Below are 22,356 nucleotides of genomic sequence, written 5' to 3'. Positions count from 1 at the left end.
CTGATTATTTAAGACCTTGTATGTGAGGAGCAGGATTTTGAATTCAATTCTGGATTTAACAGGAAGCCAATACAGGAGAAATCTGCTCTCTCTTTCTAGTCCCTGTCAGTCCCTGTGTGTGCCAGGTTCGGTTCCTGTCTGTGTAGGAGTTTGCAGGCAAACAGACAGACAGAGATTTGATATTTTAAACTGAAATTCTCACACCTTACTAACTCGTGGCCACAACTTCATTATCTAATACTCACACACTATTAACTCGTAGACGTGCAATCACATTAGAAGCCCTCACCGGAGGGCTTCTAAATCTGAAAAAAAGGTGCAACATAAACAAAGTGTGATTGATTTGATACCCACCCTACCCACAGTGAATCGAGACAAGGGAACAGATGAACAGATGGAAGGCTTATGCCCTACTAGAAAATGCAAAATTGATTATCATTTATTATAGCAGCCCATTGCAGGGAAAATGATTGCGGGTGGAGAAAAAAAATCCAGAGGGGAAAAAAAAAATGATGATTACGGAGAAACCACAAGAAGGAGATGTAGCCCTTGGAGCCAAAGTTGAGTGCGTACATTATAATTAGGGATGGATTAACAAACGGGCGTGCTGAGCACAGACCCGGGGAGTCCTAGAGACCCCTGAGTTGCAGCCGTGTTTGTAGTTTCTGGTATAAAAACTGCTCTTTAGGAGGTCAGAGAGCTCCATCAAAAAAAGAATGATGCTGAGCAGAACATAAACCTCACAGGAAGCAACTGTCTGCTGTGTGGATGCCACTGCATGTTTATTTTAGTGTTTTTTCCTTATAAGCAGTTTACTACTATGAAACAGAACCCAGGTCACCTGAAACCAGTTTCTTGCCTTTATTGAACTATGTAAAATTATCAGCTTTGCCAGAATTCCTCGGTTCCTTGCAGTGAAAAATTATGGGCAGGCTTCTGTACTATTTGAAAGCGGCATTTTCAATTTTATCCACTTTGGAGAGCATTATCTTGACCAAAAACACCGTCTCAAAGTGGACAGAATGCCAAAACGGAGAGAAAAAGATGCGTTTTCAAACAAAAATGTATTAGCGTGGACATGGCCGAAGATGCACTTAGAAACCGTGGGAAGGAAGAACTCCATTTTAACAGGAAGAGATATTCAGCAGAACCACACTTATTGGCGAGGGGCAACCAGCTGCTTATTTTGGTTTGAAGGAGTGAAAAGGAAAACATATGGAGACAGAAATGCTCTGTTGGGGTATCATTAAGACATGACCAACTGTTTTCCATCCTTTGTAATTGTCTTCTTAGTCTCACCTGTTAACCATACTTGTTCCCAACCTGTGCAGGTCTGGTCTAATCAGCTAACCTACCTCAAACAACACCTGCATTGCTGTATTCAGGGTTTGGAGTAAAGTGACCACTAACCACGTGATGTTAACTTGTCCGCCACTTTGGACGTGTGACAATTATGGTGGCATTGCAGGAAATAGTGAATAAGGACCGAGCCACACAGACCTAGACACTAGCACCCTTTGAATCAGGTTGGCAGCGGCGCGAAGGCATAAATTTTACTTTGAAGGTGAAGTTTCTCCATTTTCCTGGTTGCGTCACAGTTTTATTATCGCTCAGGTAGCAGTTAGCGAGTTTTTGCAAACAAACATGGCAAACTACGGGCAACCAAAGAAATCAGTAAGAGGTTTTCGGTGCAGCACTTTCTTTGCATACGATTTCATCCAGTCAGAGCCTTATATGGCACTTTTCTACTTGAACACTCAAAGAGCTTTGTACATTCAAACAAGCAGTTTGCTCAAAGCTTAATCACTTTCTGTATAACAGTCACAATCCAATGAACACATCAGAGAACCACTTGGGGTTCAATATCTTGCCCAAGGATACTTTGGCATGCAGGGATTGAACCTCGAACGGTTCGATTAATAGATGAACTGCTCTACCTCTGAGTTCGACCCACCCCAAATATAGTAATGTGCACATGTCAGTGGGAAACCTCAAAGGGACCACTGCCTGTTAGTGAATAAATATCTATTTGGATTGGGATTTTTTTCCCTCGTGGTTCTTTTCAGGACCCAAGAATTTAACAGCCAGCATAAAGCTCAACTCTGATTGGATGCGTCAGTCGCTACAGAGGTCCTGGGACATGGCGGCTCCACTCCTGCCCGAACCTTCTTCCTCACAAAGCACCAGAGACCACCACACAACAATCATCATCATCTTCTTTTCTTCTTCTTTCAGTTGCTCCGTTCAAGCGTCATCACAGCAGCTCGTCTTCATTTCATGCATGACCTTAAAACAACTGAAATAACCATCATCGCTTCTAAAGTAATGATCTGCACTTTTTGCATTTTGCAACCTTTTATGTTCTTGTAAGAGTTTGTATTCATTTAAGAAAAAATCTGCATTTTATAATAAAAATTTACAAAACTCATGCATTTAAAATGCTTTCAGTGCTGCGAGGTACCTCGTCTTGTCTGTCTGGTCTCATCATCTACCTTGGAGGAAGCTATTTGCTCGTGCACACGCCTCAGTTACTGAAGCGTAAAGGTCAAGTCACCTAAGAGCTGTTATGCATCACACCCCGCCTGATGCCGAGGCACGCCATCGATCCCAGGCATGGTAATCACACTGAAAACCATGCCACCTGACACGCCGTAGCCCATTTACACATCGCACATGAAGCGCGAGCACCTCGGGGTGCTCTGCTGTCCGTCTTTGTCTCTGACAGGGCGGTCCCCTCCCTGCTGCCCCGTAATGGATTTACTCCCATCTCTCCGAGCACGTTGGCCTTGGGGCAAAGCATTGGCTCGGCCCCTGATTGACAGCTGCTGATAGCGGGTTGAGAGCTTGTTGCCAGGGGCTACAGGGGGACACCCTGCATCCACACATGCAGTTGCCATGGAAATAGGGAGTTCAGGCCTTCTGCCTGCAGATGGCAACGCTGCACTCCGAGTCAGGAGGGAGATGAGACCGGGGTACGAGGGCGGCACGGCGAATCGGCGGCTGTCTCTCAAAGAGAGAGCGTGGGTTTGATTTTGCGGTTTGCACAGTTCACCCCGGCTTCACCTCAGAACCCCCCCAGGTGCTGCTTTCAATTACACGCACATCAGGTGGAGAATCTGCACATTTGCACTCTTCCTAGGCATCGGTGAAAATGTCTGCTGCCAGTCTCTGCGCTGCTGCACATCAATCCTTCATTTGTTCCCCTCTTCTGTACATTATCTGATCATTTTTTATCGCTCAACACTGCAACTGCTCCAAGAGCATAAAAAACAAACCATCTATTAAAAATCACAAAAAGCCGATCCTGTCCTGTTTCTCAGCTGTTAGGCCACACGAGACAGGCTGTTTTTCCCCGGCTCCCTTCTGCTGTCTGACACAGGCCATGTGAACCTGTGAACTGAACCATATTTGGAAGGGGTGTGTGCACGCAGCTCTAACCACTTCCATTTACAGTGGCTTCATATCTGATTTCCTTCTCAGCATGCACATTTTTCCCACCCAGATGAGCAAAGTCAGGCTGACAGCTACTCGTACGTGGAACACAGTTTCAGCTTCTGTTTCACATTCAATTCCTCTGGCTGTCTCTGTGTGGACAGGAGTCATCAACAGCTTGGAGGGTTTCTTTCTCTCTCTTTCTCTCATACACACACATCTGTAATGGGCAGGAGAGGAGAAGGGAAGCAAGTTGAGGTGAAACCCACCACTGTTCCCATGTAGTCACCCTCTGCTGCTGCTGCTGCTGCTGCTGCTGCTGGGGTCAGTTTGCAGTATTTCCCACCTGAGTGACAAATACTGCAAAGCACTACTGGTTCTGTGAAGCTCAAAAGAAACAGAGCCCCTCTGCATGTCTCACATCTCCCGTCCTTATGCACTCTCCTCAGCCCGGGATTATTGCATTGTGACAGGCTGCTTACATGCAAGCAGCTGTAATGAACGTGAACCACTTGAAGCTTAGAGGAAACAGCAGCATTGCATCTGATTGCATCCTCCGAGCTGCTCCGTGAGAAACGCAGTCAGCTGCCTCCGGATATTTGATTTATTCAGCTCTCAGATCCGGTGCGATACCCACCGGGCGGTGCGCTGTGCAGCAAGCGCGGTTCCCACTGATCTTTCAGTACACCGTGTTCCGTATAGTGTGGAGTCAAACAAGGACACGGCGTCTGAGGAATCACTTAATACCACCTTAAATTTGGATTAAATTTGCATAATAGTGTTTTAACAGAGACACGCCAGGACAGTTTGTTGTTGCTGTGCAGCAGAAAAGCCTCCAAAGTGCAGAAACACGTCACGCTTCGTGTTTTTCTCGCACACATTCCGCTACAATTTAAAGCGTGATACCTTAAAGGCTTCACACGCTCCTTTGGTTCCTGGCCAATAGGTTTCGGAGGCGTTCAGGAACTGTGGGGAATATAGCAACTCTTCAGCGAGCCTTCATTGATGAGCAAGACAAAAAAAAAGTCACTAAACTCCTTTTTTATGGAGGCTTGCATTCGCCGAACAAAACAAACAAACAAAGAAACTAGAGTTGTTATCGCAGAATCTCAAATTCCATTTATTTTTCGACTTATTAGTTACAAATCATTTTCTTTCAGTTTTAACTTAATCAGTCGACATTTCAAGTCGTTTCCTCTTCCTTTTAGTTATTTTTTTTTAAATTCACAGTTATATTCTCAATAATAACTCTAAATTTTAATTTATTTTAAAGGGTTTTTTCCCCTCAGTAGGTTCAGCTTGTAAATCAATATTTTTGAACTACCTAAATCAACATTTTGAGATAATAACCTGATTTTCTAAATTAATTATGGATATTAATAGACTTAGTCACAGTAGGCTTGGTTTGGCTTTGAGTAATTTTAATGTCAATGTACAGAATGACCACAGACTGTATATAAAAGATGGAACTAGCCACTGTAATATCAGTTACTGGTTTCTGGACAATATCAGTTTATTTATTCATTTTTTATCTTGGACTCAGGAGTAACCAGAGGTTTGGACAAAAGCTAGTGGTGCTAAGCTATCAACTCATTTTAGCAAGCCTGGTTACCAAGTTAAATCCACTAACTGTCCACCTCAATGACTGATTCTTCAGATGTGTTTTATGTATATGTATCACATGGACATTTAGCTTGTAGCTGATGAAGGTGGTTGATGGTCTGTATTGCACAGTATTAGACACATATTCAGATTAGATCCATGATGCGTCGTGGAGGGACGCATCATGGATCTAATAACTCCAGTTAGCTGAGGTCTACTTTACAGTTTGGTTGGGGCAGCATGGCAGTAATCGTACTTAGTATTTCAAATGACATTAAAGTAACATAAAACAGGTCCCGTTGCAGCAATGTTAAAAAACTAATTTTGTGAATTTGTTACATTTATGATGTGATTGAGGTTACATTTCATAAAGTCTCACTGTGACATTTTAAACGTTTTTTTAAAAAAAGTGCTTGTGTGGTTAATTCGTGAACACAGAGCAATGCTGTCACAACGCTGAGTGTTGCAAACATATCAGTTTATGACCAAATACAACAGTTGCATTATGTAATGTCCTTCTAGGTTTCTAGTGTTTTCTAGAGCTGCCTATTTTTGGGACACCTTTCCCCTAAATAAATGAGGTATTTAAGACAAAAAAAACTCCTTTATTTATAACCACCCATCTGTTATCAAGGGGGAAACTATCCAGGGAAACTGTTTACTGCACTATCATTCTTCATGTAAACATGCGTTTTAACTTGAACACTTTAAATGAGATCTGTGCGAAGAACCTGGAAGTCACGAGCCACCGCTCGAGAACGAGGTGGGATTGTAGGTATGCAGATTCCCAGCCAAAGGAGGGGATGCGTGAACGCAGCACAGTTGTGAGATCAGCTGATTTTTTACGCTGCCATTTTGTCCAGCACAGGAGCGAGCATTCAGTCAGTCAGTGCGCAAAGAGAAACCACTGGCGAGACTTTCCATACGGCGGCACCGGACCGAACTGTCGGTAAGAAAAATAAAAAAAAATAAAAAAGAACAACGGGAGCTAGTAATGTGGTGACGGCAGACGGAGGGAAGCACCAAACTGAGCCCGAGGACCGTGAAGGGAAACAGGCGAGCTAAGGGAGCTGTCAGGGAGGGTTTTTTTGTTTCTTTTTTTTTTTTTAACTCAGCGGCTCCGCCGGCTCGGCTCCCCGGTCACAGACCACAGGAACCCGCTCTCTCTCTACCCGCCCGCCTGGCTGGTTGGCTTTAGCTAACCCTGCTAGCATCTCGGCTAACCCCCACCGCTGCTCCTCGCGTCTCCTCTCACCGTGGGAAACTGCGACTGTCCCGGCTGTCAGTGTCACACCGTCCTCCTGTAAACTTCAAACAATGCGCTGCTCCTGTCTGAGAGACTTTTTACGCCCAAGGGACGATTTAACGCACACTTCGCCAAGCGACCAGTGATAGCTGAGCTGCGGTCCAAGCTAACAAGTTGACGTGGAAGAGGAACTCTATTTTTTTTAAACTGTTTTCCAAGCTGTGATTTCACCAGGATTACTTTCCCCCTCTGCCCTGCCCGAGTTGGACTCGACTTTTTGGTGACTCCGGGTTACAAAGCAGCCAGTTAGCTATGTTTATTTGTGGCCAGAAAGTAATTTCAAGTGTTTGCGGATTCCACAGTGGGACTCTCTCTTGGTTCGAGTACTGCAACGGAAACATTAGCTAACACAGACTGGCTCGTGTTGTGTTTACTGCATAAATAGATAGACGGAACAAACAGTTGCCAAACATTTTTTTGTTTCAGTTTTAAATTCAGATTGTAGTTAAACAGATTGTTCTTGTACCTGTCGTGAGCTGACATTGCTGCACAGGTTGTGTGGAAGACAGTGTGTGTCTGAGTGTGTGTGTGCGATCCCTGCTCTGTTACCCCCACTTGACAGTGAAGTCACGTTGAGTTGATCCATTGATCGGATCGTTATTGTACTATTTTCGCTGATTGAAGGGGGGGAAAGAAAAAAGTCGGTGCGATGTCGGGCCAATCTATCACGGATCGGATCACAGCAGCTCAGCACAGCATGACCGGGTCGGCTATCAGCAAGGCTGTGTGCAAAGCCACCACGCATGAAGTGAGCGGACCGAAGAAGAAGCACCTTGACTGTGAGTAGACCCCCCTCCACACATCATTCCCCTCCCCTTGTACCTGTCCTCTTCTTCACTGTAACCTGGCTGTGGTTGGACAGTCCAGTCCAATCAGCTAGATTGGACAGCAAATGGTTTTCTGTCACATATGTGTATGGCTGTAATGGCTGGTGCTCCTATTAAAGATCCAGAAAGTTTCAAGTCAAAATCCCAGGCTTGGCAGTGGTTGAAACCCTCATTTTTTTCTACTCTTGGCTCTCTATGACATCACTGAGAGATACTATCCCTAATATGGGCTTCTCTGGAATGAGCACCTCCTGCCCCACCCTCCACCAACGAAATCTGAAGCCCTACAAGCTGCATTTCCTTCAATGTGCACTTGATGCTGGCTTCATAGACCCCCATGTTAAAATATCCAACTTTACAGTAAAAATAAATAGTGTTGTGGTTTACATATTTGCCAGGGACCATGGAGAGTTTTCACGCTCTTAAAGGCCACTAGTTACATCACACAGTGACAGTGAGATTAATAGACAACCACGTGCACTTCTGCTTGCCATATAGCTCTTCTATACAGCAAAACTTTCAAGGTTACAAAAATGGAGAGGTGCACAACTGGCTAAAACGATGCCAAAACGTGGCTTGTGCCAGCAGATGTGATGCCACTTATGCCATACGCCGCTGGTCGCAAGGGCGAGCATAGTGGACCCCTTAAGTCGTACCCCTCAAAGGTGTATGCTCAGCCTCACTGCCACAAAATAAAATCACTGAAGTGGGTTGTTTGAACCCATTTGTGCTGTTGGTGCCTTTATAATTATGATGGCAGTAACCAAAACGCCAACATTGAGGCTTGAAACTTGCAAGTTGAACACCACTGGGTGACTTCAAAGTGGCTACATTGGTCTTTTTTACTGACTGTGGATCAAACCTTCTGTTTGTGAGAAGCAGCCAATCAGAGGAAAGTTGGCGTTTAAAGGGAGAGGACGTAGAACAGCTTATTTCAGCATTTATTTTGAATGGTCGGTCATGCAAAGCTGTGCTATATTCATGTGATTTGCAAAGCACAGAACTGTGTGCATATGTTTCCTGGTGACTGCAGCAAAGAAGCGACTGAGGTGTAACTTTAATTGGGTTCATGTCCTCAGGAATAGAGAGGAGGCATCACAGCCAGCAGGTGAAGCAGTCTCTAGATGTCCCTGCTGTTTTTTGAAATGTGTCATTCCTGATTTGTTCAGTCAGTCTCTCAGGCATTCAAACTACAGTTGGGAGAACATCTGAACATCAAGCCAGCTCACTGTTTTAGATGATGTGTCACTCTGGAAGGTGTTGAAAAGTTTACTCTCGACTTTTTGGCCATCCTTTTTTTATAAAATTCACCCACGCCGGTGACTTCTGAGACAATATGCTGCTTAGTTTGAAGTCGACTCTGACTGGAACCTTAAATAGATTAGACCTGGCACTCTCTGTTAGGTTAGGCGAGTACAAAGCTGTGAAGAAGAAAAAAATTCACAGCTTCTCTCGTCTTCCTGTCGCCAAAAATAATAGATCAGTCCTGAAAGATTGGACAAGTAGGCTCTCGTCTACAGTTCTGTGTAAAATGAGTTCTTAAAACTCAGAGATGCTAAGTTTTACTATCAAAGATGGGGATACACTCATACATCAGATAACTGTTAAATGATATCAGCTCATCATCAAGCACAGTTTACTGATGTCAGTGGCTGATAGCTTTCTTTGTCGCATAAATTGTGGGCATAACTCTAGGAATGGGTGGAAAACCGATTCAGCACAGTGTCTCAATATTGAATTGATAGAGGGACACCAAATATCAATATTTTATTAAATAAATCCAAATAAATAAACTAAAATACTCTGGGAATACTACTCTACTAACAAGACGACCCATCTCACTTCCCTCCTGAAATAGGTTCAGCTAAGGCATCAAACACATTTTGCTTGGCAGAATATATGAATACCAACTTGACCCCATTCAATCGTAGACTGATATCGGGGTCTGTTTCTCTACTAGTTAAATGTTCCGTGTGGAACATTGCTGGAAGAATTTCAAACACACCATGTACTTTCGTGAAGAATAGCTTTTGTTTCCAGAGAGGGTAACAAATAAGAAAACAAATAAAAATAAGGTCCATGTTGATGTTGGCCAAGATTTTCACAGTTGGTGTGTCCCGAACCCAAAATGCCAAACAAACCATAGAATTGTCACATTTCAGGACCTTAGACCTGGATGTTTGAGTTTTATTGCTTGAAAATGGGTGAAATCTATCAAATAGGAATTAAAAAAAAAAAAAAAAAAAAAAGTTAACTGTTTCCCTATGATAGCAAGAATTCCTTAGCTATCTTAACTATAATCACTTCCCGTCTGTTCTGGAGAACCACCAAATGCCTTTTTAATGAAAAGCTTTGATAGTTTGTTTATTTGTTTAATCATGTTAGAATATTTCAGCCTTCTTGAGCTCCCTAAACAGCATTTAAGAGCTTAAAACCATAGATCTGTCAGGGTCGGGGCAAGGTCAGTTTGAAATGAGGTGGTGTTTGAGTTAGGCACTACACCCAACATTGGTTATAGATAGAAACTTAAAACAAGAAGTTAGGGTTAGGTCAAGCTGTTGGGTTGGCTTTAAATGCCATTGTTGGTTAGGGTTGGACACCACACCCAATGTGTTGAAGGTCAGGTTAAACTGTTGGGTCACATGTAATTGAGTTTCGTAAGCTAGGTTTGGATACAAAACCCAAGGTGGTTGGGCTTAGGTTCAGAGTCGGCAGCTGACCATTTAAACTGGAGGGGCAACCAACTTTAAACAGGAGAGTAATTGGCTTAAGCCTCTTTGCTGTTCTAACCAAAAACAACTATATACACCTAATATACTCAGAGAGAAACGTAGCCACCCAAAATGATAAAAGCCCCAACCAGTCAGGGCAGATGATTGCCCGTCCTTAAGCCTACTTCTGGTGTAAGGTTCTTCCTATTAAAAGGGAGTTTTACCTTCCCGTGGTCACCAAAATGTTGGGGTTTACTCTGTTTTATTTGAGTGTCTTTGTGATTTGGTGTTATGTAAATACAACTTTATCTGTTAGATTGTAGAGAAAAAGCAGTAGAAAAACACATTTTCTCTGTAGGTGCAAAGGTGGATCAATGAACCCATTACACCCTGACATAGCTTGGTGTGAGTGCACAATCCTCAGTACATTTCCATTTGTTTTGCAGTTTCTCACCTCAGACATTTATAATTATGATAATCTGATGTGCACCTCCCTAGAAATGTAACTACAGGTCTGCTCTATGCAGCTCACCACTATTGTGAGTGGGCTGTTCAGCACAGTCGATTCCTCATGTGCATTTCTGCTTTTTTTTTGTAGTTTTTAAATGTATCAGGGAGAGAATAACAATCAATACAAAGGTAATAATCATAGCATCAGTATGATACGCAAATGTCGCCAAATTCTTGGAGGGAGATTGATGAAACTGTTTGGAGGGAAGTGGGGGAATGTACAAGGAAGTGGAAAAACTAGAGGGACGTAATGTAGGGAATGTCGTACGTTAGACAAAGATTGCTCACAGGAATCCAATTCAGGGCTTGGACATCATAGGGTTAAATTGAGATGCCGTTTGGCTTTTCTGCTTGTCAAAGTTTAAACAGTAACCGTCTAAATGGTTAGTGTTAACATTTTTGTCAGCTGACTAATCATCTAATTAGTAATCAGCCAGCACCTGTTCTTATTTGTGAAGCTCTAATCAGCCAATACATTACTTCAATCAAAGGCATCTGGTGTTTTGGGGTCTGGCGCCGATACGCAGCTCTTGTAGCCAGTTCCTTTAGTACGGACTTCAAGAAGAGTCGTAGACAGAGATAACACAGCAAGTGATAGAAGTCCCGAGGTCCCAGAAGGATGCATTGTGGTTATCTTGTTTTCAAGGAGAGCATAAATCACTCAAATGCCTCACAGATCATGGGAGAAACATGACATTTCTTCATATGGCAGCTTTGATGGCCTTTATTTGTTGGGAAATCCCCTCATAGACACTTTCAGGTGCAGCAGCGCAGAGCACATTGTACTCCCATCGCCTTTTAGATTAGTAATTGATTCCTGATTGTCACCTTATGTCCTATCTTGGTCGTAAAGAGTGAATGACCATGTTTCATTGTCAGTGGCATCCCTCAAATTAAACCTGAGTCATGTCGAAGGTGGCTGTGATTCAAATGTGCCATCATAAAAGAGCAAAAAAATGAATAAATGGAATGAAAATAAAACTGAGTCACACATGGGCATATGTGCAGCGCCGTCTTAGACATTGCTGAGACTAAATGTGCTGAAGATCTGTTTCTGGGAACTGCCTTTGTCGGCTGTGGGATGCACATATTTGATTGATGTTTCAGCTCAGCTGCCTCGCATCCGTCAACTCCGCCTCCTCCTCGCTCACAAGACTCAGCTGCTGACGTTAGAGGAAAAAGACGTGCATTGTCTCTGTTCCTTTGTGAACCTGGCCGGACTTTAATAGCCAATATGCCACGTCAAGCTTAATCATTATAGATATTGATTTCTTTGTGAGAGCAACAACCTCGGTGCCGTTGGGGGAAGGGGCAATCAGTGAGCAGTGCATTGCATGGTATTTGTCCTTCTGATGATTTTAACACGAAGGTAACATGCAGTGTTGTCAGGCTGTTAACTTCATTGTGTTGCTGGTATGAAGGAAGGGCAGCCAGCAGGCAGGAATAAAAGGCAGGCTATCTGTTTGTCATTCAGTCTGGCAGGTAGTCAATTTGTGAGTCGGTTAGCAAGAATGTGAGGCTGGCAGGGAGTGTATTCGATCACTACTCAGTCAACTAGTCAGCCAGCTTATTCAACTATCCAGTAAAGCAGTAAATACTGGATTGTCTGCCTGTAGGTGAGCCCCATTCATGCTGTTATGCTTTCCCTTGTTATACTGTTACAGCAAGGGAGGCTCAGATCAAACATAACTGGAGATTTAAATACAGAGGTCAGCTTATATGAAGGTAATCACTGTGAGCCAACAACCTGTGTTAAATGCTTGATTTCAGACCCTCTGTATGGTGACCAAGAAGGCAGGCCTGTTTATAGAAAAGAATGACTGTGTTTGCCTGAGTAGTTAATGAGGGTGGTCTCTGCCTATGCATCTACCCTTGGAGAAACCTGGAAACTATTCTAATGGTTGTCAAACCGCGTCTTGGTGGTCTATGTTGTTGGTATGTGCTGAGGTGTCAAAGGTCATCATTAATGGTGTTGGGGGGGGAAAGGGAAGATGGCTTTTTTTAAAAGGCAAACTAAAACAGCCTTATTATAACACAAATAAGGATTATTCTGAACTATCAGTCATGCAAAGCTACTCTAGTAGAGTCCAAGAGGTGAGCTGGTGTGCCTGGAGCCTCTCTCAACTGTCATAGGCTCAGAGGTTGGGGCATACATTGGAAAGTCTGGAGGCAGACGGAAGATTTATGGATAGATTGATGGATGTTTATAACTTACTAAGTCTTTATAATACAGTAATATAGACGCACTATTTTTGGTTCCCGCTGTACTGGGAAATGTCAGCAGCAGCGATAGATAACACGTCGGCTGTGTTGAGCAGTGCTTCGCTGTCAGCTGAAGGCCTGGTGGCAGGAGACTGAAGTAACGTGTCTAAAACAGACAGAAACACTGTTCGAAACTTTGCATTATTTTTAGTTCTGAACAGATTCTCCCCACACTGCCAACAAAATGTGTCAGTAATGGGACTCTTGGGTATGCTGAATTGAAATATCGCCAAACAAACCTCCTAAACAGTGTAATTTGCGAGGAGAACACCCGACAAGTCTTACATTGCATGATTATGTATTGGTTTAGGAGTGTAACTATGATCCGGACATTTGGATTCATGCTGAAATCAAACAAGCTTGAAATGAAATTTGTGTCATAATTTCAACTGGAAGTTTTAATCTGCTTTTGTTATCCGTCGTGGTTACACAAATAACCCAGGCTCTGTGATGCTTAGCCAGGCCTCACTGATGCAGTCTGTGTTTATTACTGGGGCTTTAGTTTATGGTTGCACTCCAGTGCCATAGCCGTTTGGGTACTAAAGTTTCATGCAGGTCTTTAAAGCTAATGAGAATCTGCAGTGGAGTTTACTTGTCTAAAGACTGCTGGCTCATTCTGTGGAAAAAAAAAAAAAAAAAAATAAGATGCCTGTTTTTAATCTCTCGTATCTACTTTAATACATGACATATCTGCATGATATCTTAGAAATGAAAGATACATTTCAGCTTTGTTTAAGCTTACTGCAACCAAAAAGATCAGCCACTCATAGATGATGGAACTGGAATCAAATCTCGTTTTGATAGGCTGCCTACTCAACATGGTGATATTACCCTTGAATGGTTACCCCAAAAAAGCATCTTCTCATTTTTGTTTCTTTTGTCCTTTTTTTTTTTTTAAGTAAACAGATGCGTCACTCTCACCTGTACTCAGGAGGTTTTAAGGGCTCAAATATGATGGAAAAGCTAAAGACCAAGGTTTAACCCAACCTTATCTAATTTGAGGAAGTGGTAAATGGACTGCTTCCTATATCAAATATCTGTGGTGTCAGAGGTCAGATTTTCTAAAAATAACACGATAGCTTGAAAAAGATGTCACCAATGATTTGATAGTTAAATCTAGTGAAAGTCTCGGATAAGTTCGAATATCCGTGCTCTTGACCTCAAGGTCAGTGTCAAAGGTCATGTTTCCTGAATATCTTGTAAATGCAAGAACTGAAGAAGTTGCCTAAGATTTTTAAATTGATGTCATAGGAGACTATACTATGAGGCTGAGGGGTAGCATTGGTAGAAACCAATATTTATTTATTTTTTTTAAATATTGAATGACCCTGCTACATTTACAAAGTCTGAAGATCTTGGCCCTTGGAGAGTTATTAAATAACTGACATTTTCTGCAGCAGGGTGCTAATCTAATGTCAGTTTGTATTAATGATGCATTCAGGAGGCAGAGGTAAAATGCAGGTTATGTCCGAATCTAGAGACAGTTGCTACCAGTCTGAACTGGTCCAGCAGCTAACATTTCCATAAATTAGGGAATTGTTTGCCTACAGAGCCGCTTATCTGTGGTCAGAGGACAACCTGGACACCAAAGCACAGGTTAGACTGTGCTGCTGCTGAGTTTTAGTTTTAGTTGTTGTTTTTTTTTCTTTCTTTCAGCATCTCTATTTCTGACACAGTCAGAGCCCCTTACTTCTGCATGCACACAAACACACCACCATCATTTTCTATTGCTCTCCTCTTGGCACAAATTCACCGCAAGCAGCTGTGACTGTCTGACAGCAAGCTGTGAATGATCTCACAGGCATATTTGCATCTAGACCCAATAACCGAATAACCCTGGCAGATGCCTTTCGGAGCTGCCAGCGGCGGGCGCGTAAGGGGTTCATGAGGGCTGCCGCGAAGCCGTGACATTCACGCGCCACCGGCGAAAATAAGTGCCGTTTTAAAGCCATTTAGTGTCATGATTGGGACTGTCCACCTCAATTAACCCCGGCGTGTGAGTCAGCAGGCAAAAATGACGAGCTCTTCCCCATCAGGGCTGAAAAGGCTCTTCTATTTATGGAGATTATTGTCATAAAAATCAGTGAGGGAGGGTCGGAGCGTGTTAGGAAAGTGTCTGTTTCCCCTGGCACACCTGCTTGCAGTTTGCATGTTGTCAAGTTGAGAGATGCTGTTTGTTGAATCCGGCCTCTCTAAGCAGACTTCCACACTCGGGAGGTTGCTTTTTTCCCCCCCACCTCTTTTTCTCATCATTGAGATTGTTTTGCAATCTTATAGCTGTCAGGAAGAAGTTGTGACATTTAAACTGAAGTCTAGTTTCCCGTTCACTACTGCTTTGTTGTCATGGCAGCAAACCAGCCGACTGGCATGTGTTAAATGGACTTTAGTTGACAGGGGAAGTTGGATGGCGAAATTGACCGTCGACTCAATAGCTCTGCGGTTTTTACAACCTTTGTTTATGCAGTTGGGTGTTTGTCTTCTTAAGTCCCCGGTTAAGGTGATGGAACATCCAGCAACTGTAAATAAATTAAAAAAATAGAGTGGGGGAACTACTTTGTGTGTTTGCGATTTATTTACTTTAATGGATGTTGGTGGTGGGGGGCCTCCAGAACTCTCACACCCTGACATCAGTCACTCATGTGAAGGTGTGCATGAAATAGCAGAAATAGCCTGCTCTAGCTCTGATCTCATGCCCAGACAGTGAACCACCTCTGGATCATCTACCTGTTTTCTATGTTGTTGCTCTATTGTTGTTTTTGAAGGTTGACATGAAAAGGTGATTGAGCCATGGTAGGGTGATTCAGAGACCCCGAGGTCTACAGAAGTCTTATTAGCAGATGTTGGTGGAAATAAAAGTAAGGAGATAAAAATATTATGTCTGATTATCTTCAGGTTCAGTGCAAACGTGATGAAGACCTGTCCTAGACAAGAAGAGGTGTCAAGAAGACCTTATGATGCACCTTAAAATTGCCATGCTTTTTTTGGATAAATTACTTTCCAGCAACATCTAATACCCTGTCTTTCTATAGTTTGTAATGATATTTTAGTACAGAAGCTCAGAGATTCACAGATTAAACAATAATTTGAAAACATGAGACCTTATGGAAAGGGGAAAAAAAGCACTCGGCAAAGTCTTTTCTTCTATTTTTGACTTTGTCTCCTACATCGGCGCTGACGTGGCGGTATTGTCTGCGTGGTGACACCTATCATTCAGGAGAATACTGGAGCCGCTTCCAGTGCCTTAATGGCAAGCATAAATAGAAGTGGCTGTGTGATATACTGGGGCTTTCAAGACAAAGCCTTTGAGTGGTGCATTAAAATCATTTTGCTTCAGATTTTCATCTGACCACTTTAAGCTTGTGTTAATAATTAAATTAAACAATGAATTTTGCTGGACAAACCTCCCCCCAACACACACACTCCTCTGGGCCTAAGAGTCATTTTTGGGTATAGCCTGTGGGGTTTCTCCAAACAGTGCCAGTAATAAATGTTTGCTGAGTCTCTGACGGTCAGCGCTGCTGCTGGAGTTGCGTCATTACACTGAAACATTTTGTTCCAGGATACATAAGACTTTTATTTATTTACTTAGATTTTTTTATAGCTCTTTTTGCCTGTTTTCTTGGGTCGTTTTATTGGAGAGAAGAGTTTAGTTCTGTCTCTAACAGTGCGGCAGTGCTAATCTAAAGCTGCTCTGTGGCCACACACGGATGCAGAGATTGACAACGTAGCGCCTTATTGGGTGTCTGCCCACATGGATGTGTTGACTCATGTTTGGAGGCTTGTGTAGTCTGTGCCATTGTAGGCAGGTGACCTGAGCATTGACTGGAAGTTTCTCCCTTTTATCCTATGATAGCAGTTCCAAAGGTTGCCCCGGCTTGCCAGAGTGGAAGGTACATGGTCGCCAAAAAATGACCATTTGGCCTGTATGCTCGTGCCGTCTTCCCCTCCTGCCCTGCCTGCTTTTGTCCCATCCTACATGCCTTTTTAGATTCTTGGTCAGCGTATCCTGTTATTGTGTCCATTTTCAGGCCTTTCTGCTCAGTAGCAGTTAAGTTTATGGTAGCTTAATACAACATGCCACATTATTTTGTTATTTATTTATTTATTTATTTTTTAGCCGGCTGGCTGAGCTGCCGGCCCACATGTCCTTTTACATCATGTTGTGTCGAGCCATTTTTAGACAAACCTTAAAACTGGGTTACGCTTACATGACAAATTGATGTGGCGCTAGAGCAGTCCTCCACACCAGTGCTTTGACTCGCTTTGTCTGGGCAACAGTGTTGTTTCTCCAGGTTTGTTTAGGAGGCAAACAAAGATCTTGTGGGCGCTGAGTTATTAAGCTCTGGTTTATGTGGTTTGTGTTTCCGCCTCCAGCGAGTTGGTGCTCATTCAAACTTTATGACTCCACATCAGACAGCAGCTCGCAGGTCACCTTGAGTGCTCTCTCATGTGTGCTGGAATATGTTTACAGGTGTGATTTTAAGATGTAATGCACTTATTTTAAATTAAAACCCTCTAAAAATGTGCATCTAATGTATAAAAATGTCTAAAATTCCACAAACTAATAATACAGTACTTTTGATAAACCCCTTAACTTAAATTTTAGACTTTAAGTTAGCTTGAAGTCTTAATTGATTTCCAATGCACCGTGGTTTACAGATCTTACCATTGTCCAAAACCTATGGGTCTAACTGTATACACATATAATTTCCTAATATAAATTGATGTATTTTAGCATAAACAGGCCTTTTAACTTGGAAATAACAAAACAATTAAATAAAATAATTATGGAAAGTTGTACAGAACAGAGCTGAGGGAGCTCTGCTGCAAATAATACAGCTTCAAGAAACGGGGAAATAATCAAATCATCAGGTACCTGCAGAGCATGAGGCTTTTATCATTAGCCAATTCATAAGATGTCTTCAAAACAGCGCAGCATTGCTGCCTTCTGCTCAAAACCCAAAGGATCTTACCAAACCTTCCTCTTGCCAAACAGGAAGTGGAGCGTAAATTGCTCCGACTGTAACAGTTCGGTTGTGAACTCTGTATCATCAGTACCTGAAGTATTTCAGACCTTATCAGAGTCTCTGTTAGGACTAATTTCAGGGAGGGAGGGGTGTGTTTAATGAGGGTTTTTAGACACCAGCTAAAGCTGTTAAGATGGCCCATGTATGTAATTAGTTACTGTTTACCATTGTTTTTACACTTTTAGCCTGAAAGAGGTGGCAGAACTAAAGAGGTTTCACCTTCAAGATAAATTTAATGGATTTAACTCTACGGCCGTGCAAAGTTCATTCAGAACTTTTCGAGCTAACGTGTTCACAGATAGAATGACACACGCCAACGGTGGAGGTAACCATAGTATTAGAGTAGTATTAGTATGGAAAATATTTTGAGATTTCAGTAAGTTGCTTGATTCATAGAGTTTCAAAACTGTGGTAAAGCTGGGATCTTGTTTAAAAACTCGTAGCAGTTGAGGTCTTCACTGCAGTTTTGGACTTTGTAGAGAATCCAGTGGGCTGAGTGGGACCCTCCGTCAGAGGATACGCATAAGAGAGGGTTTGATGTCATGTCAGCTTCAAAGAACCAAAATGGTAGTCTACTGTTTTTTGATAGCCTGGTCAGCTATGGACCCATGCATGAAGGAGAGACTTTAAATGCCTGCAACACTCCCTCTTTTCTATATTGCTGCATTCCAGGGTGCACAGGAGCTGCTGGTGACTCAGCAGGTGTTGAAATAATATGAAAGGCAATGAGTGCTAATCAGTGAGTTGTAAAGGAACAGCCAGTCTTAAGTGTCTTATTGTGGAGAGCCAGTGCTATGTGGGCTTGCTGTAGAAGAATAAACGACAGACTGCGGCGCACGCAGAGGTTGCGAGCATGTCTGGCTTGAAGCTTTGAAACTGTTTCTAAATACGTCGGCTAAATACACTTTATTTTTCCTCATGCGGGAGGGAGAAAAAAAATCAGTTTGAGTTTAGCGATCAGTATATTTGCTGTTTAATTTTAATTCCTCGCGTGGCGTGCCCTTCTTTGTCGCCCTGTCACTCCGTCCCCGTCTGGTCTTTACTCTTCTGTATTCTCATTACACAGAGTACACACACGGAGCAACTCGTTTCCATCCACTGAACCCCATCAAAGAAAGTATTCAGAGAATTGAAAAAAAGAAAGACTGGGGACATTAAAGGACACAGAAAGGCCAGTTTATTTCCTGCTATTTGCTTTTCATTGATTTCAGCCCTGATTAGACCCGCTGCTGGGTGTAGCTGGTGGTGGGTAAGTAGGGAGGGGGGCCTGCTTCTTAAGTGATTGTGAGGTGAGTCTAATGCTATCTAAACAGAGTGGGAAAACCCCTCCCTGGCTGCAGAGCGGAGATAGGCTCAGTTTAGACTAGCAGCCAGGAAAACCGGCTTACTGCTGTCTGGATACGTCCATTTCGAGCCAAGCACAGGGGAGTGCACGTGATGTGAAGCGGGAGAGCAGGGAGTCTGTCGCAAACATGCTGCACAGTCAGTGAACTCGCACAATCAGGTAGTGATACTGAAGCACAGTCAACAGGAGCTTGCATTACCGATTGTGCTCACAGGAGAAGCCTTTTTTTTAAAAATATTATAAAGAGTAATATTTAAATTAAGATTAAGTTATATGGCAAATATTTAATCAAAGCCTTAATTGGCTTTAAATTAGCAGGATATATTTCACAACCTCATGTTATTGCAGGAAAATCCCCCTGTAGTTAATTTTCTTTTGCATTTTTCTCCCTCATCTCATTTTCTTGGTGTGAAACTAACCAGATTAAACTCATCTTCAGCTTTTTGACTATTCAGTTGGAAAAAAAAAAGGAAACAAGTTACCTGAGCACATGGACACGTAGATGTCCTGTACCCAAAAGGATTAAACAATACATTTATATTAACAATGGACAAAATAACTCTGTATGATATTGAGTGGTGACAAACTGTTCTGTGGGACATTTTCATAGTTTCGTGCCCTAAAACATCATTGTTTTTATTGGATTCTTTATTTATTAAGCCAATACAAGGTGGAAAATGGACCCAACTCACCGAGCCCAAATATTTTTCAGGAAACTGTGAACTCCAAATTGGCTAAAAGTGGAGGAGATAAATGACTTTTACACCGGACATATGAAAACATCGATATTTAGCTGTGCTTTTTCTTAAAGATGTTGGGTGGTTCCAAACATCTCTAAAAATTCAACCAAGTCACAAAATGTTTCTCCAGCTGAGAAGCTCCAGCTCTACATCCACATGAACAGTATGGCTCGTCTGGGAGTTTTTATAATGTCAGTGTTGTTTTACCTCAGACACACAGCTAGAATCTGCTCCGGGTCAATTGGCTCTCTGAAATTATTTCTCCACCTCCTCAGTTGTGGTCCCAACTCTACCAACAAGAGCTCAAACTGCTGTACTGACACCCTGAAATATGTACTAAAGTGGCCGTGATACAGCTTAAACTCCTCGATCGAGCCATGACATTCTCCCTGCTGCCTTCTCGTGAGAATCAAATGCACCTAGAGCCTCAGCTTCTACCTTTTTCTTTATTTAGAAACATCAGGACCAGCTTATCGTGGCTTGATGTCAACTTCATGGTTTGTTTTGTGTTTTTTAAACAACGCGTTTTTTGAGGATGAATTTTCTGCAAAATTGAACGCCTTCGCTGTGTGTATATAGGTTGCACAGCAAGTTCTGATTTTTCGCAATTTGTTCAGTGTGCAACAGCCTTAAGTATGACAAGTATTTCTATTAGATCAACTAAATGGCAGAATAAAAAGGTATTACCCAAACATTGCTGATTATGTGGAACCCGTCACCTCTCCTCTGGAAATTCTCACAATGCAAAGAAAAGACCCGATCGTTTGGTTTAGCGATTTTTGGTGTGTTTTTTTTAGGGAGCATTAAATGCGTGAGTTGGAGTTGAGCGTCCTGCTCAAGGGAAACCTTTGCCTGCACAAATCCAAAGCACTGTAGCATTCATGTTGAACGCTGACAGGTTTAGTGTGTTAGGTAATGGTAGCACATGGTTTGAAACGGGCTTTGTCTGCCTGTGCGTGTTGTTTGGGAACATTCAGTGCTTCTGTTCCCGTCCCGTTCTGATGTCAGGTTATTTTTAGCCTTGTTCTCTCAGGAGCCTTTGGCTGGGTTCAACTGCTTAGTTTTCCCTTCCCTGCTCTACCTGTGTGCATGTACATCTATCCGCATGCCCGCCGTCGTTCGCTCTGTCGGCATCGCTCTGTCGGCATCGCTCCTTTATTCCTGACACAAACCGGCAGACACCCCCTCCTCCCCAGACGGTTGTGCGCAGACGTTCTCTCAGAGACATGCATGCACGGAGACTTCAAACCTATTTACTTGACAAGATTTCCCGAATCCCCCCCATGAAAACAGTGCAGCTGGAGAAAAGCAGGGAGTTTGTCTCAGTTGCTTTTTCAGTCTATCTTTCTCTGTGTGCCTGTGTGACAGGGGCACAAAGGAGAGGGGGAAACTGCTCTTATTTAAGACCTCAAGGGGAGAATTAAAGCTCCAGAACCACAGCTAGTCTATTAATAGACCGACTTCTGGTGGCACTCTGTCTTAGTTTCTACCCTTCACTTAATTCGCTACTCCTCTTCTGCCTTGCTACCTCTGCCCCATCTTGTCCATTTTACCTTGTCCTGTATTGATGTGAATCTCTTTGATTTTTTTGTATTCAGAAACTATCTCCATTAAAACTTAGAATCATGTTTTAATGTCAATGTGTCAAACGTATGGTCTGCAGGCCAGAGGGGTCCAAACTGATCCATCTGCACCAGAGTGCATCACGAACGGTGTACGATCATTTACTAGATCATTTAATGAGAGTGGATGTACAAATTGTGGGTTTTAATCCTAGTCAGTCCTCCTTTCTGGCAAAGATATCGCCAGTGAGTCTGAGTCTTTCTTTGATTCACTGCCGATCGTAGGAAAACTGATATCCACTGTTAAAACTGCACTTAATATTCCTGGGAAGTCTCAGGCTGGGGACCCTTAGCCATCCAGAATTTACTTCCTTACACTGAAAGCAAAGGAAAAGAATTTGGAGGTGATTATTTATTGGGTATTTTTTGAAATCGTTTTATGGGCTCAACACACTTTAGATCAAACTGGGCTCCCACGTGGCCCATTAACTGAAATGAGTTTGACATCCGTGGTGTGAGATTTAACACACAGCTCTTAAAAATCTGGCCAGAAATCTCAGACGGTAGTGAAAAATTCTTCAGTTCAAGACACTGGGTTGTTCACTTCACAGCCACATAGACGGCAGCAAATATTTACTGTTGAGAAGCTGGAGAAAGAAACCATTTGGCATGTAGCTTCAAATATGTATGGGAATAGGAAAAATAACAACTGGAATTGGTTAAATCTTCACAAATCCCAGCCTGATCCTGATTTTTCTGTATTCAGTAAAAAGTGTTGTCAGGTAATTTTTTTTTTTTCTTTCAGAAGGAACATTTTGAAACTTTCTGACTCTTTGTTCACTAGTTCTGTGTTTGGCTGGGGTCAGTGTTACTACTGGTAGCATGAGGCGATACTTGGACTCGAAGGAGATTGCACAGGTAGTCCAACTCTTCCAGGATGGAACATCAATATGTGCTATTGCAGGTGGGTTTGCAGTGTCTACCAGCACAGTCTCAAGTGCATAGAGGAGATTCCAGGAGACTCTAGGAGAG

The 22,356-nt window shown here is 42.7% G+C and overlaps 1 protein-coding gene and 1 long non-coding RNA gene across 7 annotated transcripts in view; one reads left to right on the top strand and one right to left on the bottom strand.

Annotated features, from left to right (window-relative positions):
* Positions 1-2,905: 2,905 nt before the first annotated feature.
* On the bottom strand, positions 2,906-20,831 carry LOC120721927. Its single transcript, XR_005693297.1, has 3 exons — positions 20,519-20,831; positions 7,163-7,172; positions 2,906-2,916 (listed from the first exon to the last, which is right to left on the bottom strand). It is a non-coding gene; the product is annotated as an uncharacterized LOC120721927 (long non-coding RNA).
* si:ch211-200p22.4 (phosphatidylinositol-binding clathrin assembly protein) overlaps positions 5,871-22,356 on the top strand; it is a 109,796-nt gene continuing 93,310 nt past the window's right edge. For 5 of the 6 annotated variants that reach the window (XM_040012576.1, XM_040012575.1, XM_040012573.1 and 2 more), the window contains exon 1: positions 6,990-7,119. In XM_040012576.1, coding sequence (XP_039868510.1) covers positions 6,990-7,119 — 130 coding nt within the window. Of the gene's footprint in view, positions 7,120-22,356 lie in introns of all 6 variants that reach the window. The other variant, XM_040012571.1, reaches the window with a different exon arrangement.

This window comes from Simochromis diagramma, unplaced genomic scaffold (genome assembly GCF_900408965.1).
Source record: "Simochromis diagramma unplaced genomic scaffold, fSimDia1.1 OVJJ01000612.1, whole genome shotgun sequence".
NCBI lineage: Eukaryota > Metazoa > Chordata > Actinopteri > Cichliformes > Cichlidae > Simochromis > Simochromis diagramma.
The sequence above is the reverse complement of the archived record's forward strand: the minus strand, read 5'-3'. Positions and strand labels throughout refer to the sequence as shown.